The 19014-nt window shown below is 37.3% G+C and overlaps 1 protein-coding gene across 2 annotated transcripts; it reads left to right on the top strand.

The window, feature by feature from the left end:
• The first annotated feature begins 358 nt into the window (after positions 1–358).
• On the top strand, positions 359–17984 carry BUB3 (BUB3 mitotic checkpoint protein). Of its 2 annotated transcripts, XM_060768578.2 has the most exons (8): positions 360–486; positions 4550–4744; positions 7912–7981; positions 9948–10099; positions 11625–11783; positions 12750–12927; positions 13323–13539; positions 17532–17984. In XM_060768578.2, the coding sequence occupies exons 2-8, from the start codon at positions 4550–4552 to the stop codon at positions 17539–17541; spliced, it is 981 nt and encodes a 326-aa protein (XP_060624561.1). In that variant the 5' UTR covers positions 360–486; the 3' UTR covers positions 17542–17984. The 2 variants fall into 2 exon arrangements, with proteins under 2 accessions (XP_060624562.1, XP_060624561.1); XM_060768579.2 differs by lacking the exon at positions 17532–17984 and having other exon boundaries at positions 359–486; positions 13323–13543.
• Positions 17985–19014: the final 1030 nt, after the last annotated feature.

Raw genomic sequence — 19014 nt, 5'->3', positions numbered from 1 at the left:
CCCTATATCCCAGAATATCAAGACAGAAAATCCCATAATATCTGCTTTCAACTGGGTTATCTGACTCCACACTGACATATATTCCAGTTCAAAGCAGATAATGTGGGATTTTATTCAGCTGTGTGGAAGGGACTCCAGTGTTTCCCAGTCTCATGTTTTTGGACTTCAACTCCCAGAATTCCCAGTCACTGGCCAAGGCGGCTGAGGTTTCTGGGAGTTGAAGTCCAAAAGCCTGTTTCAAGCTCAGTAGAGGAGAAATACGGAGTCCCGTTGCATGCTGGGCGATGTAGTGTACTTTGGGTGACGGTGGTGGAGCGTGCCGGTCCGCGCGTGCGCGAGTCATTTCAAACCAACCAATCCCCTCTCGCGGCGTTCCGAGGCTGGTGGGAGTTGGTTGCGCGCGCTCCGTTGGTCGAGGAAGAAGGCCGTGGCGAGGCGAGCGAACGAGTGAGGAAGGCCTGTAATTTTGAAACCCTGGAGGACAAGGTAATGGTTCTTAAGAACCCCTCTATTTCCCCACCTTTTGATGTTATTTCCTTTTGTGAGGGAAGTGGGAAAGCTTTGCTTTGCGGCTCCGGGCTTTTCCAGGCCTGTGAAGGCAAGCACGAGGTGCCTTCTCAGCCTTGTTTCTTAGGGCCCTGACACACAGCCATATATATCAAGGCAGAAAATCCCACAGTATCTGATTGGAATTGGGTTATCTGAGTCCATACTGCCACATAAATGGAGGCCCTTCCACACAGCCCTCTGTCCCAGAATATCAAGACAGAAGATCCCTCGATATCTGATTTGAACTGTGTTATCTGAGTCCACACTACTATATAACTGGGGGCCCTTCCACACAGCCCTCTGTCCCAGAATATCAAGGCAGAAAATCCCACAATATCTAATTTGAATTGGGTTATCTGAGTCCATACTGCTACATAAATGGGGGCCCTTCCACACAGCCTTCTGTCCCAGAATATCAAGGCAGAAAATCTCCCAATGTCTGATTTGAACTGGGTTGTCTGAGTCCACACTACTATATAACTGGGGCCCTTCCACACAGCCCTCTATCCCAGAATATCAAGGCAGAAAATCCCACAATATCTGATTTGAACTGAGTTATCTGAGTCCATACTGCTACATAAATGGGGGCCCTTTCACACAGCCCTATATCCCAGATTATCAAGGTAGAAAATCCAACAATATCAGCTTTGAACTGGGTTATCGGAGTCCACACATAGATAACGTGGGATTTTCTGCATTGATATCCTGGGATATAGGGCTATATGGAAGGGCCCTCACTTCAAACGAAATAATGTGTGTTCTTCTGCCTTGATATTCTGGGTTATATGGCTATGTGGAAAGGCCCTTAAGGGCAGCTTGGATTGCTATTTATACTGGTCCTTTCCAGGCCACACCCATTCTCTCTCTTCCTTCCCTCTCCCCCTACTTTGCTTCCCATTTTGGGTGCATCTACTCACTGTACAGTTAACTCAGTCAGATATGACTTTAACTGCCATGGTTCAATGCTGTGGACTCCTTGAAGGGGTAGATAATAATAATAATAATAATAATAATAATAATTTATAGCCTGCTTTTCTCCCTAAGCAGTGGTTCTCAATCTGTGGGTCCCCAGATGTTTTGGCCTACAACTACCAGAAATCCCAGCCAGTTTATCAGCTGTTAGGATTTCTGGGAGTTGAAAGCCAAAACATCAGGGGAATCACAGGTTGAGAACTACTGCCCTAACAGAACCCAAAGCAGCTCACAACATAATACAATACAGATGAAAGCATATTTAACATAAAATACAAGACCAAAATCATGCAAAGCCTAATAACACCCAGAAATGAGATACAAATAAATATTAAGCATTAAAAACATTCAAAACCAATTAAACTATTTTGGAAACTCATCAATTAAATACTATATTTTGCTAAGCTCAGTGCAAATCAACCTGTGTTATCATTAGCAATTGAATTCATTCATCAAAAGCTTGCTTGAACAGGTAGGTCTTCAACCGGTTCTTGAAATATAACAGGGAAGGGGCAGTTTTAATCTCAATGGGGCTGAAGTTGACAGTAAGCACTCCTGGCTGTTGCATCTACCTGGGCTGACATTTGGAGAGACAGATCCAGGAGCACTCCCAAGCTGAGAACACAGTCTTTCAGAGGGAGTGTAACCCCATCCAGAACTGGTTGACACACCTCCCCCCCCCCCCCCCCCAGATTAGAACCCTTGATGGCAAACACCTCAGTTTTGTCTGGATTCAATTTCAATTTGTTTGTCCTCATCCAGCCCATTATTTCCTCCAGGCATTCATTCAGAGGGGACACACTATCCTTAGCTGAATCTGTTTTTGAAGGCATGGAGAAATATATTTGGGTGTCATCAGCATACTGATAACATCCCGCCCCATGTCTATGGATGATCTCACCCCATGGCCTCATGTGAATATTAAAGAGCATTGGGGATGGAATGGCACCTTGTGGGACACCACATAACTTCTTTTTGGAGGAGCAGCTATTCCCAAGCACCACCATCTGGAACCTGCTTGAGAGGTAGGACCGGAAAAACTGCAGCACATTTCCTCCGATTCCCAGCTCCTCCAGGCATTCCAGAATGATACCATGGTCGATAATATCAAAGCTTACTGAGAGGTCTAGAATCACCAACAAGGACATACTCCCCATGTGAGTGTTGAGATGGAGATCATCCACTAAAGTGACCATAGCAGTCTCAACTCCGTATCCTGGTTTGAAATAGGTCAAGAAAGTGTGTGTCATCCAAGACTGTCTGGAGTTGGAGGGCAACTGCCTTCTCAATCACCTTGCCCAAAAAAGGAAGGTTGGACACTGGTCTGTAATTGATAGGGTCCAGGGGATCTAGGGAGGGCTTTTCCAGTAGTTGTGTAACTACTGCTTCTTTTAAACGGGATGGGAAGTTTCCCTCTCTGAGAGATGCATTAATAATTTTTTGTATTTGAGTTCGGACTGCATCTTTTCCCTGGACAACCAGCCAAGATGGACAGGGATCAAGAAGCCTTCCCTGCTCGCCCCAGAAGCTTGACAACATCAACAGTACTCACCAGTTGAAACCAATTAAAGTGGTGTCAGGCTGCGTTCATTTTACAGATCATGACACCTTCACTTTCTGATGGTTCAAAGATCCTAAACTTTGTTTCATGCACAAAAGTATTTAAAAGATCATATATAAAATTGTCTTCAGGAACTACGTGTATAGGATGTATATGTTATCCAAAGCGCTCGCTCCCCTCTATATATATATCCAAAGCAACAACAAAGTTCTGTGAGCTCCACCAATGGAGTCTGTTGTGCAGTGTGAGCTCCATATCTATAGATTAATGTCATTTCTCCACATCTGACAAAATATGTCACTTCTCAGCATTTTCTAGATCATCCAGATTATGTGGTATTCTCAAACCCAAAGTCCTTTATTTCAGTACAGTTTGCTATTATCTGCAGTTTTATGTATACACCCAAAGTTCAAGAATGTATCTCCCATGGATACTTCTTTACTTTTAATAGTAAGATGCCTTTGAGTCCCAAGGCTGTTGTTGCAGAATTCAAACATCAACAAAAAGTCACATATTACATAATAAGCCACATACAGGGTGAGGCAGCATAACTTCCTTTTTCAAAACTTAATAAAATTCTGAATCAGATTTTTTTTATAATGTAAGCACATATCTAAAGTTTTGTTTTACGTAGTTTTGAAGATCAAATTAGATAGGTGACGTCCCCCATTCTCCATTCTCCATACACTGAGTAAACCGATTTCTGGCGTTTGTCATGACGCTTGCCAGCATAGCAGGCCTTATGTTGGCAATTTCTTCCTGGATGTTGGTCTTCAAATCTTGTAGGGTCCTTGGACGGTTCACATAAACATGAGATTTCAAAAAATCCCATAGAAAAAAATCACAATGGGCCAAATCTGGAGAACGGGCCAGCTACTCCAAATCCGCTCAAAAAGTAGGCCTCAACGGCAACAGTACGCTCCTTACTGTTCCAACGCATGATGGCGACTGAACTGTGTCAGGACAAAACTTTATACTCCCGCCTCTCGAACGAGACCACTAGCGCTCCGCTACGTCTTCAACCGACTGAATGGTGCACATTTAAAAAAAGGAAGTTATGCTGCCTCACCCTGTATAATTTAAGACACTTTGTATAACTCAGCTGTATAAAATCCACTTTGAACTGGATTATATGGTGGTGTGGACTCAGATAGTCCAATTCAAAGCAGATATTGTGGATTATCTGCCTTGGTACTCAGGGTTTATATGGCTGTGTGGAAGGGTCCTCTAACAGAGTTTCTCAAACTGCTCCTCCAGATGTTTTGAATTTCAGCTCCCACAATTCCTAACAGTTGGTAAACGCGCTGGGATTTCTGGGAGTTGAAGTTTATTAGAAAAAAATCCAAAGAACTTTTGTGATAAAAATATTGATGTAATTTAGTCTTTTATAAATTTGCCTATTTAGAAATATCTGTTCAGACAATACTTTCCAAATCTAGAATTAACTTTTGTACAACCCTTATTTAGATGACTGGGTCAAATGAATTTAAGTTGAACCAACCACCGGAAGATGGAATCTCATCAGTGAAATTCAGTCCGAACACATCTCAATTTTTGCTTGTTTCATCTTGGGACACTTCTGTTCGATTGTTTGATGTTCCTGCCAACAGCATGAGGCTCAAGTATCAACATACAGGAGCTGTACTTGACTGTGCCTTCTATGTAAGTTTTTTTTTTTACCATTTGGTGGCTTTGACTCCTATAAGTATGAAGTGGAAATAGAAAATACAGTTGATTCACCTGTTAGATAAAGCTTTAGGCTGGATTCCATGAAACAATTTGGATTTATTCTAGCAGGGGGTTGTTGCTTAAGATGACCTCAACTCCTAGTTGATTATGAGTCTTTCTGGATCCTTACCTTTGTTGAATTATTGGAGCATACAGATGCGTCTTGAATTTGTTGTGAAAGTAGTGTTTTGTTTTATTTAGTATGAGAAAGGGAAATAATGATGTTTTGATGAGATTTTTTTTGATAATAATGAATTGTGGATTAGTTTACACTATGTTTTGTATTTTGCACCTGTTTTTCTATGTTGTACACCGCAATGAGTCGCCCTTGGGCTGAGAATTGCGGTATATAAGCGAAGTAAGTAAATAAATAAATAAATAAATAAATGCTATTGCTACTTTAGTTTCCTTTTAAGAACATTTAGTTCAGATTTTTGGTAATAAGCAAAAACAACAGATTTGTTTGGTTGTATCTGTTCTGATGTGCATTAATTTTACATTTTCTTAAGGAACTGAGAGAATGATTGGTTTAGTTTAGATTTATAAGATTCTGTTTGTTCAACTAGATTATATCCACAGATTTCTTGAAGAAGTAAAGCCAACTACTTGTAGAGGTTGGCTGATAAGAGTTGCCAGAGGAGCTGGCTAATGCAGTTGTAGTTGTTGTAAACAATTTTTAAAAAGAGGGTAGTGTACCTGTTCTACTAAAAGAAAATTCTTATGAGACCTTTGTCTTTAATTGGAATTTACCAGTTTCTTTCATATGGGACTTGGATGCACTGTTTTGCTCTGGTTCTGTCTGGCTAAAACTTCCTGGGAGACTCTTTGGTCTCGTAAGTTCTCATTTATAGGGTTCCTCCAAAATCAGCGTTGCATCTTATATTTTTAAACATTTGCTCAATTTCTTATGAGGGAAGAGATTTAGAATTTGGGAGTTTGGTTTTATCAGTAAATTGGAAGTGGTGGAAATCTTAAATCACTGTCTGGATATAGTGAGGGATTCCATGTGAGAGATAACAATTAAGGTTAATTCAGGCAAGGCAGAAGAACTATTTATTTTATATCCAATCTTTCTCCCGATATGAGACCCAAAGTGACTTCTACTGGTCATCAAAAAAGCCAATGGAGAACCAGGGGTATGGCTTTGTATGGATGCATTTATACTGTATGTAAATCAACAGGTATGCAGTTTAGGTATAGTCTTGGATCTGTTGTTGCTATTGAAGGCTTATATGATTTCATCTGTGCCCCCTTGGTGGGGAAAGGCAAATTTGTCCTCAGAGATCTATGTCTCTCTGTTAGATTAGTGTACTATGTTCTATGCATCTGCCCAATGGGAGAGTTAAGAAATTATAACTAGTGTAAAATGCAGTAGCTAAAGTATGTATCACTGCGCCTGAACTAAGTGAACTGTTTTCCGGTTTGTTTCTGAGTTGAAGATACTGATTTTGGCCTTCGAAGCTCTTAACAACTTGGGGGGGGGGGGGATATCTGAGACATCTATCTTAAACATACAAGTTACCTGAAAGTTTGTCTCTTTCTTAATGTCACTGCCTAGAATTTGAGACTTTCTGAAAGTTTTGCCTTCAGGTTGCCAAAAATCAGAAACAACTTGAAAATGCACAGCAAATAGGGTTCCTGTTGCACAAAGTCCAAAGTATCAGCAGCTTAGAATAGCTGGAATTCTGTCTCTTGTTAGAGTCTAAGAATTTCATAGAGTTCTTACTGTTTTTCCAACCATTCTAACAGACTAGGTTAGCGGCTACATAAGATAAGGAATCTAAATCCAGTTGTTAGTTCCAGCTAATGTGGTTCCATTGAATTAATGCGATTTACATTTCTGTTGATTTGAGTGTTCATCAACTCATTTAATGGGTCTATTTCTAGTTGTATTTGCCAGTGTGGTGCAGTAATTTGAACGTAATTTGAACCACTCTCAGCCATGGTAATCTACTGGATGAGTTTAGGAAGCCTCAGCCTTTGAGGAAGGCAAAGATAAACCATTCTAGGTTCATCTTGGGTTTGAAATGACTTGAAGGTACACAACAACAATTTTGATTAGTGTCTGGGCTTTTTTTGTGACAGCACCTCAACTGTGATGCTGCCTCCCAAAAAAAGTGAGGCGTATACCATCCTTAATATATTGTTGACAGCCAGTCAAAAACTATTATTTTGACAGAGCGCTGCCTTTTAAATCTGTGTGGCTTGCTTCTTTAAAAATATGTCTATCATTTCTGTTTTTATACTTTTTACTGTATTCCTCCCTTTAGGGACCTACCAGCCAAAAAAGTCAATTAAAATAATAATTAAATGTTTAGTTAAAATCTAGGGGTTAGTAAGACAGGTGGCTTGTCAGAATTTAAGAACTTAATTGGCAGTCCTTCCTAAAAACAACTGTGAGTGAAAATCTATAAAGAAATATGGGAAATCAGGGACATTGTTTTTTGATTATTATATTAACTTCATATGTAACCATGTAGCCTCTATATTATTTCTGTGCCTCAGGATCTCATCTAGATTAATTATTTTTCAGGCATTGAAAACACACTAGACAATTTTATTTTTGGATCTTTTGTCATACTGTGGCCTAGTATTTAGAAAAAGTCCTCACTTTAGTGAAGTAGCTCAAGCAACATGCGCAGTGGGGGGAATAATTTATTCTGTAGATAACTTTTGAGTATTCCAAGAGATGTTCAGCCCCAGTGCTGTCATATGTGTTGCTTGTTTTTGGGTTTAAAGGGAAATGGGGAGAAAGTTTCTGATAACCAGTAGGTGAGCAATGCCAACCCTCTTCCCCATTTTTTTCTTTTACATACTGGGAAAGACGTGTGCTAGTGATAAATAAAATTTATAGACACGTTAGTAGACCACTGGTTACCTAGAAAAGGAAACTGTGTGCCGTTTCATTTAGCTACAAAATCCGTTCTTTCTTCCCAGTGAGTTTTGTCTTCAGGAAGACCAATAGAGCAAATGGAGTTCGCCAGACTTCTAACAAATTATTGAAAGAACATTGCAGAAGAAATATTTTTAAAAGCATATTTTAATTAAATATTGTTAGTTCAGTAACAGATACATGAAATAAACATTTTCTTCCTTTGAAGGATCCAACACATGCCTGGAGTGGAGGTTTAGATCGACAGTTAAAAATGCATGATTTGAACACTGATCAAGGTAAACTAATTTTGAGATGTAATAAAGTCTGTTGAAATAGGATAAAACACACTGTTCTTCAATAACAAGGCTGCAAGCCTACACCCACATCCTGGGAGTAAGCCCTATTAATAGAATAAGTCTGTATAAGATTGTGCTGGAACAGGAAGCAGAAAAATATTGAGCAGAAAATAGAAAGATATGGTTGGCTACATTTCTTCAGATATTGGTAGACATAATATTAAAGTAAAAACAAATAAATGTTTTCTTTTTCCTACAGTTGCAGAGGTTGATATTTACTATGCCATATGGTTTTGTCTGAGCAATCTTTGTGGTTCCATTTATTGCCATGATGTGCTCCTCTTTGTTTTATTTTGTGCATTTAATGGTTTTTTAGTCAGTACACATTTTTAGTTTGCTAAAGAGGAAAAGGTTAGTACTTGGTAATAAGAATCTGGCTTTCTTTCTATCTAAATTTATAAAAGCACACGCAATGAATTGTTATTTATAAACAATCCTTTTATTTAACAGGAGAGGGTGAACGTTATCAATATTGTTTGTGTGATGTGTAGCATACAACTGTTTGTTTACTTGTGACAGCGTCATTTATGCTTCTTTTTCTAGAAATGTATTTGTAGGCAATTTAGATTCCTAGGGTTTTATAATCTTGACTTTATTCAGGAAGGTGGGCGTAATTCTGCTTTCAAACTATCAGGAGCACTAAATTCATACCATCTCAGTATGTCCCCTAGTATCTGGAATATTCTTTAGCATTAATCCCAATCTTTTAAATTGCTTTTCAGGGTTCTTTGAGTTCAAAAAGATTTAATGTGGAACTTAAGAGGAAATAAGACACATAGCCAAACATTTTTTTCCCTATAAAAGTTTGCAAAATATTCAGATTTTAAAAAGTTCTTGGTGGTTGTGTGAGAGAAATCTGTTTCTTAAATGGATAATATAAAAGTGTGCTAGCATGCTATCTTTTCCTCATCCACAGATTTGCTTCAAAGATCAAAATTGTATGTTGTAGCTGGTACTGGGAAATAGTAGATAAATAAGTTATATAATGACTGGTGTGTTCTGTGTGATGCAGTTCTTGAGGCTGATTTAGAAGCTACAGGTTACAGCTCTCCTCCATATAAGCATTTATCACCTTTTCTAAAGGCCCTGTTCTAGTTGCATATGTACTCCTTGTCCATTTTCAAGGTTTGGGTATTAGCAATCTAGTAGCTTGCCAGAAGAGCTGCTTAGATTTCCTTATAGGATGAGGTTTGATGGCTGTGATATTGTCAAGGGTTTAAGAATTTTTCAGACTATGGGTTTCTTTAAAGATATTGGAGAATTGGGCTATTACTGTGGAGGAAAAAGCTATTTAAAATAACCAGTAGAGGATTAAAAGTCTAGTAATTTGTTTCCGAAGTTGAAGAAAGAAAGTAAGGTATTATGGGATAAGTATTCAATGTCACTTTAAAAGCTTCTAAAACAGTTTAATACTACATGGTACATAGATAAAATGAATGATGATGTGGAATGGATGTTTTATTGACAGTCTTTTGTTGAAAGTGGCTGATTACTCATAAGAGGAAAAGACATGAACTAATATGGTCATGCCACATTCGCCAATTATTAGATCTTTATAGGATGTCATTCATGGCTAGCATTTTCAGAGGAGTCCAGCAGAGTTAGGTGCACAAATCTCTTTTGTTTGCTTGAAAGTCTCTGCATGGGTACCAACTCTCTCCTTAAGCTTCTTTGAAATACTGAGTTGATATCTATTAGTCTACATTTAACACTTTAGAAGCGTATATCTATTGCAAAGATTAGAGGATCAAGCGTCCTTTGAAAGATGCCCCAGCGTGCACATACATTAGTGAGTGACACACAGGCCCTGTTACTGCTGTACGGATATTGCTGTTCTTTTCATTAAATTTGATTACCAATAAGACTAGCATAGCTATGTGTATTAATCCCCTTTTCATTTTAACAGAAAATCTTGTCGGCACCCATGATGCTGCTATCAGGTGTGTGGAATATTGTCCAGAGGTGAATGTAATGGTGACAGGAAGTTGGGACCAAACAGTCAAATTATGGGATCCCAGAACACCTTGTAATGCAGGAACATTTTCTCAGCCTGAAAAGGTTTGTACTTAAGTTTAGGTTGCAATTATACACCTATGTGCTAAGTTTAAATTTTCTGGATAGAATGGAACTTCTCAGCAGTCATGAGTTTTTGCTGTCAGAATAACTTGATTGTGAAATACATTTTGATCAATTAAAGATTCATATCTTTCCGATTATTAACTGAACCAGTCAGTGCATTAATCAGGAAAAGATTTCATGAATGTGAAATTACAGGCATAAGTGTTTCCACCCCAGTTTAACAAGTATCAGTAAGCTCAAAAATCAGAACCAATTTAATTTTTGTTATCTTTGCTATTGGCCTAATTCTGATACAGAAGCAACCCATGTTTGGTTAGGAGCAGGAAAAGATGTAGAGTCTCCGTTTCCGATTTGTTCTCAGTTCTAATTTCTGCTCTATTTTGTATTGGCAGTCTCCAAGTGACGAAAAAGATAGGTGCTGTAGGTAGAAATAATAATAATAATAATAATAATAATAATAATAATAAAAAATAACTATGCTATCCAAACTTGGCTTTGAATGGCATAGGGAAGGGTTAACACCCCTGTAGTGTTTTTTTTGTTGTTGTTGTTGTTGTTGTTGTCTGTGCCCTGGTTCAGAAGATTTCACTGCACTGTCTGTCCCTGTGATGATTGGATTTAGAAAAATTCGGCTTGTTGTGGAAACAAGGATTGGAGATAGAGCTTTAGCGGAGATGCTATTTCCCCATGGTAACACTTTCAAGAGTGGATTTTCCTTCTTAGGGGCAGATTTCTCTCACTTCCTGTTGTCTCACTCACATTCTTAACTATGAGTCATTTGTAATGGTATAGAATTATTAGAAGTTGAACCTTTTGTAAAAGGTGGCATAATTTGAGAGAAATAACCAGGTTTTAAGAGATAATTACTACTATGAAAGTTTATTGTCTGATAATGATTAATTTCTTAGTTTGTCTCATGTAGAGTGCTTTATGAAATTTAGGTTAAGATTCTGCACTGGACATGTAGCTATGATGTGGCTATGCTCCATTGTGTGATCCAAAGCCAAACTTACAATTCAAGCAGGTGTACTGAAGGACAAAGCTCCAGCTCCTTTCCAGCACTGAGCAATGATGTGACAAACGTTAGTGCACTCTTTTTCGCGCCATCACTTGCCAGTTGGAGGGGGCTGGAGCCATAATTCTTCAGGGTCCTACTCACTAGTTTTGCAGAATGGTGTCTCTCAGCATGGCTGCCTTAATTTTAAGATGGGTTTGAGGGCATTTGCAGTCATGGAGCCACAATTATAAATGTGATGCCAAACAGTTAACGGCCATAAGCCTAATGGCAGCCTTTTTTTGTATTTTATGGAGAATTAAATCAAACAGTTTTCTGCATTTCCCTTGTGATGTGATCATGCAGGGGTGGGCTGCTTTGAGGGGGGGGGGGATTTCCTTCCTAAGAATCCCCTAGGAATCGTATAGATTATTGCCCCCCTCCCCCCAAACTAACCAGAAGTGGATGCAAGTACACTTTTGATTAATTGTTCTCTGTATTTTTCCCAAGGTGTATACGTTGTCTGTGTCTGGTGACAGACTGATAGTGGGAACAGCTGGTCGGAGAGTTCTGGTGTGGGACTTAAGGAATATGGGTTATGTTCAACAGAGAAGAGAATCAAGCTTAAAATACCAGACCCGATGTATCAGAGCATTTCCTAACAAACAGGTATCCAAATTGTGCTGCAGAATTTCATTTTAATGCCATTTGAGGGGAAAATGATCTCTGTTGTATTTATCTTGAGATTTAGTCTTACTTGATCAGAAGTTTATTTTGGGTTTTTTGTTGTTGACAGAATAAACCTATATATTATGTGTTTTCACGATATTTTGAGCTGCTAATATGGTTGAAAATTTATAGTAACTTTATTATTGTGTTAATTATGAAACTTACAGAGAGTTTTGAATTATGCAGGAACACTAGATTAGCATAGATGCTAGGTTCCAGGAAAACTCATGTTTTGTGAAATGCTATTATAGTTCTTACATAAAATTGTTTCCTTGGGAGTCCTTTCTGGGCCTGGCATGGCTCTCTTCCTGAACTTATCAAAGGTGCAAAGAGAATTAAGATCCGAATAAGAGAGTCTTTGTTTCATCATTCCCTTCCCTGAGGTACAATGTAATGTCTAATTTTATGCTCTTCCTGAGGTGGAGGAAAATGAAAACAAAAACTTTACACACTTTTCCTGATAGTAAATAGTGAGTTGTAGAATAGTAAGATGTAGAATTCATGCAGAGGAATTATTAATTGAACCCACATTTCTACTGATATTGTTTACAAGCAAAAATGTCTCACAGTAAGAATCATTTTGGATGTCTTTTCTCTCTTTAAAAGGCCTTGTATGCATACTCTTTGTTTTCATAAATGAGTTGTAATCTCAGAATTAGAATACATGTTTCTGTGTAAGGAGGGAATATTAGAGTACAATTAATAAAGTACAATTCATTTTAGAATCTTCTCTAAAGACATTTAATTTATATGAATCGCCAGGACTACAGTGCATTTGTGCATCTCAGTAAGTTAATGTGTGAGATATGTAATTGTTGTGTGTGATTTATCCATGTTGTATAATTGCAGATATTTAAGGAAAAAAAAGTATGATTTAGCCTTAGCAATAATTTTTATGTCCTGTAGGGCTATGTGCTAAGCTCTATAGAAGGCCGTGTTGCAGTTGAATATTTGGATCCAAGTCTGGAAGTGCAGAAGAAAAAATACGCTTTCAAATGCCATAGACTGAAGGAGAATAATATTGAACAGATATATCCAGTTAATGCCATTTCTTTCCACAATGTCCATAACACATTTGCTACAGGTAATATACAAAAATAATTGTCTTATTGTTGCCATTAACTGACATCTGATCTGATTCTTCAGTTCCATTTTTCAACTTCATGTGAAAGGAACATTTCTCTTTTAACAAGTTCTTTTTAAATAACCCCACATTTATAATTTAATTATGGTCTGAAACATGAAGTTTCTACTTTATTTCTTCTTTGTAGTTGGCTTTCATATTAGTAACTCTGCTAAGTTGAGTTTGCAAGATTCTGTAGTAATTTAGACAAAATATCCAAATTCTTATCCTGCATTATGTGGTCTGTTCTGTGAAGAAAATGCTTTGGATTTTACTGTGGTCTCTGTCCAGACTTAATGGTAAGAAATTACAGAAAAAGTGATGTTATATCCTAATCTTTATAAATCTATTTGTAGGTGGTTCTGATGGATTTGTCAATATTTGGGATCCATTTAATAAAAAGAGACTCTGCCAGTTCCACCGTTATCCTACCAGTATAGCATCGTTAGCCTTTAGCAATGATGGAACCACTCTGGCAATAGCGTCATCGTATATGTATGAAATGGATGACATTGAACATCCTGAAGATGGTATCTACATTCGCCAAGTGACAGATGCTGAAACAAAACCCAAGTGAGTATGCTTTGCCTGTATTTAAGGTTTTGTATCGTTAATTCCAGGATTTATTAATTTTCCTAATTCATGAATAGCATTATTGATTCATGGTAGATAGCGCTGTTTGACAGTAGGACTGGAGTTGATTTTATCTTGTTCCCCCCAAGCTTTCAATATCCGTAGGTTGATAGACGACTGGTGGATAAAATTGTCTTCTTGTTTTGAAGCAGAAGAATGTCAAACTCTCATTCTTCTTGAATAGGCACTATTATATGAAGCCATAGTGCTATTACTAGCTCATTGCTTTAAAATTAAGTTGAAGAATTCTGAATAACTCCTATGGGCAAGTCTAATTATATTGGATCCTTAAGATTTCAAACTATTGGCAGTCTGTGCATGTAGGTCTCAGCTATGTGCAAAAATATGCAATGGCTAACCTGGATATAGGAATCATTTAAATTGCAAGAAAAGAATTTTAAAGCGATGTGTAGCTCTTTGATTATCAATGTTATGTTACATTTCCTGGCAAAGGGAAAATGGTTTTTTGTTGCCCAGAGCTAAAGAATCGAGGCTAAAGCTAGACGACTTGTAAATCCTTTCCTTTAGTCACACATACATTCAGTTTTGCCACTACATTGTATTGAAGTAGCAAGAAAATCTATGTGCCCATTGTGTTTAGAAGCTTTGTGTATTAGCTGTTCCCACTGCCACCCTGTCAGCCTGTTTACTAGTAGCATATGAGAGGTGGAGCAAATATGTTAGTAGAGTTGTATCTAAAGAAAAAAAAACCTGGTCTTTTATTACATTATATATGTGCATATTAGTAAAATGGTAAGGACAAAAACATTGCAATGGAAAATCCTTTTATTGTGTAGGAGAGAAAGGGAGATACATCCATGTTGTCTCCAATTCAAACTTTTGTCTGAACTGCCCTTCTTTACCGTATGTATGAATGTATGTTGGGTGTTTCTTTTCATACTTGTAAAAGTAGCTTATGTAAAATTTGTGTAGATTGAACTTCCTCTGCAAGACAATTGTTGGAGGAAGAATGTATAATCTCAACACCTGGTGTAATACTGCTTATTAAAATGTGATTTTTGTGTCATGCAGTGTTTGCATAATGGTATTCCTTTTTTAGACACCACGGAAAGCAGTGGTTAATGCTCCTCGTATCCATTTTGCAAGTGTAGTCATTTGAGTAGCACATCAGACAAAATGGTACAGATATTCAGGGCCTTTGCGTGCAGAATAGTTTGTTCATAAACATTTCAAAATATGTATTTCTCATTTCTAAAGAGCCTTTACCTATGGCTGCTTAAAGTATTGAGTAAAAAACACAAATAAATAATTAGAATGCAGAGGAACAACATGTTAGAGTTGGTTGTGATGGGATTTCTTCAATAAGTCCTGGCAGAGGAGATCCTATCACAACCCTACTGTGCCAGAGCATTACAGAGCACCACACTTATGACGAATGTGCTTCGGAGGGTTTATGAACTAAATAATTTTAGGGCTTGACCATGTTCCTTCCCTAGCTGCAGAATTCCTTTTCTGTTAGCTGGGCTTCTGCTAATTCCTTATGAATAGTACTTTTAGGGAAAAAATGTTGAATCCCACTACCTTGGTACTTTCAAAGGTCGTATCCTCACGTGCAGATTATTATTTTATTTGTTTTCCATGACTTGTTTGGTACAGGATGGAAGCTGGCCTATAACAGATTGCTTATTAGTTGCTTCTATTCTCTAGGGGAGAAAGTTTTCTTAAATATCTTTTTCAAAAGTTATATTCAGTAGTAAAAATCTAGTGTTCATAAAGCCAACTGTATTAAATCCAGAATACCTAGTTCCAGAAAAGTATGTATAGGAGTGCAATATCACTTACATCCTTCAAAACATTTCCTGCCTAAGGGATAGGTTTAGCACATTTGTCAGAAATCCATTGGCAATGTTCCACAGTGCCAGCATGTGTCCAGTAACTCTTAGATTGCATTCAATCTATGTGGACAATATTTTATAATTATTTTCTGTAAATTTAACTTTAAGAAATACCGTACTCACAGAATAGGAATTTAAGGCAGAAGGTGAAGTCAGTTTTCCATTCCCCAACCCTCCATGGGCAGAATCATCTCAGTGTGCGAAAGTAACTTATTTTCCCTTTTTTTCCAAAATAGTGACATGAAATGATTCACTTCTAGTTCTCATCTTCTTCAATGAGAAATGGAGTAACAGGAAAGATATTTCAGAGAGGGTAGGGTTTGGGAGGGAGTTTCTTTTGACATGGATGCTTGCATTCAGTGGAACTTTGGGTGCATTTTGGGGTGATTTTAGACCAAAAATGCTACCAGCAAAATTTAGATTAGGGTAAGGTTCAGAGGACTTCACTGGGAAGCTTCATGGGTTGCCAAAGAGTGGTCCCTGAATTATACTTTTTTTACCCAAGTTATAAACAGTACTGTGTGCATCTTTTGAGTGGTATCACCTTGTTTCTTAACTCAAAGTGTTGTAGAACCATATAACAAGTTGATCTGCTTTTGTTTTTGTGATTCCCTCAGATCTTCCCACCATATTTCATGTCAATAAAAGGAGATATGTGATTCTGGAACCCTCTTAAGAGTAGCAATTGCCTTTTAAGACAAGGCACCCCCTTTATCTTCTCAAGCAGTATTCTAATAAAATCAGATCACATTCACTTTAGGCTTTGAGTTGTATATTTGACTTCCAATGAGGGAAAATTAATTATCCAGGTACTCTGAACTTTTTGACCTGTTATATAAGGAATTTCAGTATTTCAAATTCTTACAAACTAATACATATATTTTAATAACTTCTCTTATATTTGCAAGTTATAACATAATCTGAAATCTTAAATTAAACAACAAAAATACCCTAACTCTAACCTGAGCTTCCTTCCAGGCCTGGGCCTCCTTCTGGGCCAGGAAGTTACAATAGTATTGTAACTCATAATATCGTAACTCATAGTATCGTAACTCAAAACAACATAATACATATTTGATGTTAGTCCTTCCTGGAGCTTCAGTTTATATTTCAGATTTTTAGTCCGTCATTTCCCTTTGTGCTTTTTTGGAAAACGTGAACCTTTTGGGCTGGTATGAGTTAAACATGTAAACATTTGGTCATGAAAATTCTTTGTATTTTTTTTAAAAACTTGGATACATTTCTAATATTACATTTTTAATGGTGTGCTCCTGCAAATAGCTTGCATTAATGAGAACTGTAACATGGAAAATGGCCATCAGTGGATTGAAGACCTGACCGTATCATTTTGACTTCAGCTGTTTCTGTCCTTGTGTTGTGTTTGCTAATTATGGAGATGCTTCGTTCTGCTTTCTGAGGAGGTTAATCTACAATTAAACAATATTTCCTCTTGGCTGTCCATTATTTTCTGAAGCAGATGGTTCATCATTTCCTGGGCTGTTAAATACAGCAAGGTTAAGGTTAGACTCTTGGGAATTCGTTAGTTCAGAATCTTATTACAGGATGTAGGAGCAAAACTAATAAGAATAGTACTTAATATCATTTTGTGGTTGCAAACAATTATTTATTAGCAAACAATTGATCCCAGAAGGGCAAATTGTTTGAGTTGGTAATGAGCTGAGACAAGGCAGAGCATATCTGTGTATTTACAAACTAATTGTAACGTAATTGCAATGCATTTAGACAGGCATCTTTTTGGACTTGTTTCTGGCTTTAAATGGATTTCTGAAACATTAATATGCTTTTTGGACATGTTGCTTATGCCAGTCTTCTACCAGATGCTGAAATTCTTGTAGTAATCAATGGAAGCAATCATGTGTCATGTTGTAAATTGTTATAATTACGTTTTTTTTTACTCTTGACAAATTTGGAAATGCTAGAAAAGAGTAAACATCTCCGTAATGTATAAAGATCATCAAGTATATGAAAATTACTTGTTGGACACCTTGTTGTAGATTCTTTTGGAATGTTCCAGAAATATAAACCTTTGTTTGAAATGTATTTCTTTATTTCCAGGTCTACCTAATCACTTACCAAAATGCGGCACTATCTTTCCCTCTCAAACGATGTCTCTACTGACAAGACTTGTTTAAAATAAATCCCTGGATTAAAGGAAGATCTGTTTCAGTATGATGTTTTCACTAAATTTATTGTTGGTGTAATAGTTTAGTGTACATTTATCACAGGTGAGGAATGTATGTTGATCCAGAAACTGTTGAACAACAATGTTCTTTCAGCCCTAACCAGCAGTGGGGGATGCAGTCAACAACATCTGGAGGACCACATGTTCCCCACCCTTGCTCTCTATATCATTATTTTAGCCTATGCTGGAACCAATGTTTTCTTCCCATGAATGAACTGTTTTGTAAAAAAAGCTTATTCCTTTGCAACCTTGCATTTTGTAGTTGAAATTTTGTACAGATTTAATAATTGTTTAACCGTTTGAATAAATAATATTTTGAAAACAAATATTGTTACTAGGACAGCAATGTGTTGTACATTTTCAGTGTCAGCTTTCATGGTGAAAACAACACCTTAATCTCATGTTTTGTCAGGCATGATCTATTCAATATAAAATTAATTCATCCTATTTCTCCAGTAATTCACTATTGTCACAATTTGCAGATTTAGAAAAGGGTCATGAAACTCTGCCAATCTCTCTGTACTATACTCTACTAAGGTACAGAATTAGTTTGATTAGTTATTACAATATACTAATATATGGCTTTATATCATCTTGCACTAGAGCAGTGGTTCTCAACCTGTGGGTCCCAGGAGTGTTTTGGCCTTCGACTTGCAAAAATCCTAACACCTGGTAAACTGGATTTGAATTCTGGGAGTTTTAGGCCAAAACACCTGGGGACCCACAGGGTGAGGACCACTGCACTAGAGGCATAAAGGAAAAGCTAAGTAAGAGTTGGTGGAGAAACTAAGGAAATACAGATTGTGAAGGAAAGAAAGAAGGCAGTCGTGTATGTGCAATACATTTAAATAGATTTAAGTAATAAAGCAGACCCTTACAAAGTCCGAATGGCATATATATTGGAAACAATTGTATTTTTTTTTAAAAATCGTAGAATGCAGAATGGGTATTGATCTATATATAATATGAAATGTTATCTGAACAATTAAGGCAAATTTCAATAGCTACGGTTTTCTCTCTCAACATTCACGTGGGCACAATTTACAGACTGTAGTTGCGAGAATATTGGTGATACTAAACAAACAGGGAGCTGCATAGGTAATACAGTAAGACAGTCTGGCACGAGACAGAATGATAAACAGAATGAAGCAATACAACAATTGTGTTAGCGACTTGAGACAGGAACATATGCTGTAAAGACAGAGGCATTCCTTCTATGAGGAGGCAATTAATCTTCCTTTTATTAGCTCTTCTCTAGAAATATAGATAAAAGGCAAAGGTTTGGGAGCCAGAAGAAATCATATGCAATGAGCTTTCCTTCTCCCGTGTGAGAAATGGCTGGACAAAGAGGATATA

The sequence above is a fragment of the Anolis sagrei genome, chromosome 3, assembly GCF_037176765.1.
Source record: "Anolis sagrei isolate rAnoSag1 chromosome 3, rAnoSag1.mat, whole genome shotgun sequence".
Taxonomy (NCBI): domain Eukaryota; kingdom Metazoa; phylum Chordata; class Lepidosauria; order Squamata; family Dactyloidae; genus Anolis; species Anolis sagrei.
The sequence above is the reverse complement of the archived record's forward strand: the minus strand, read 5'-3'. Positions and strand labels throughout refer to the sequence as shown.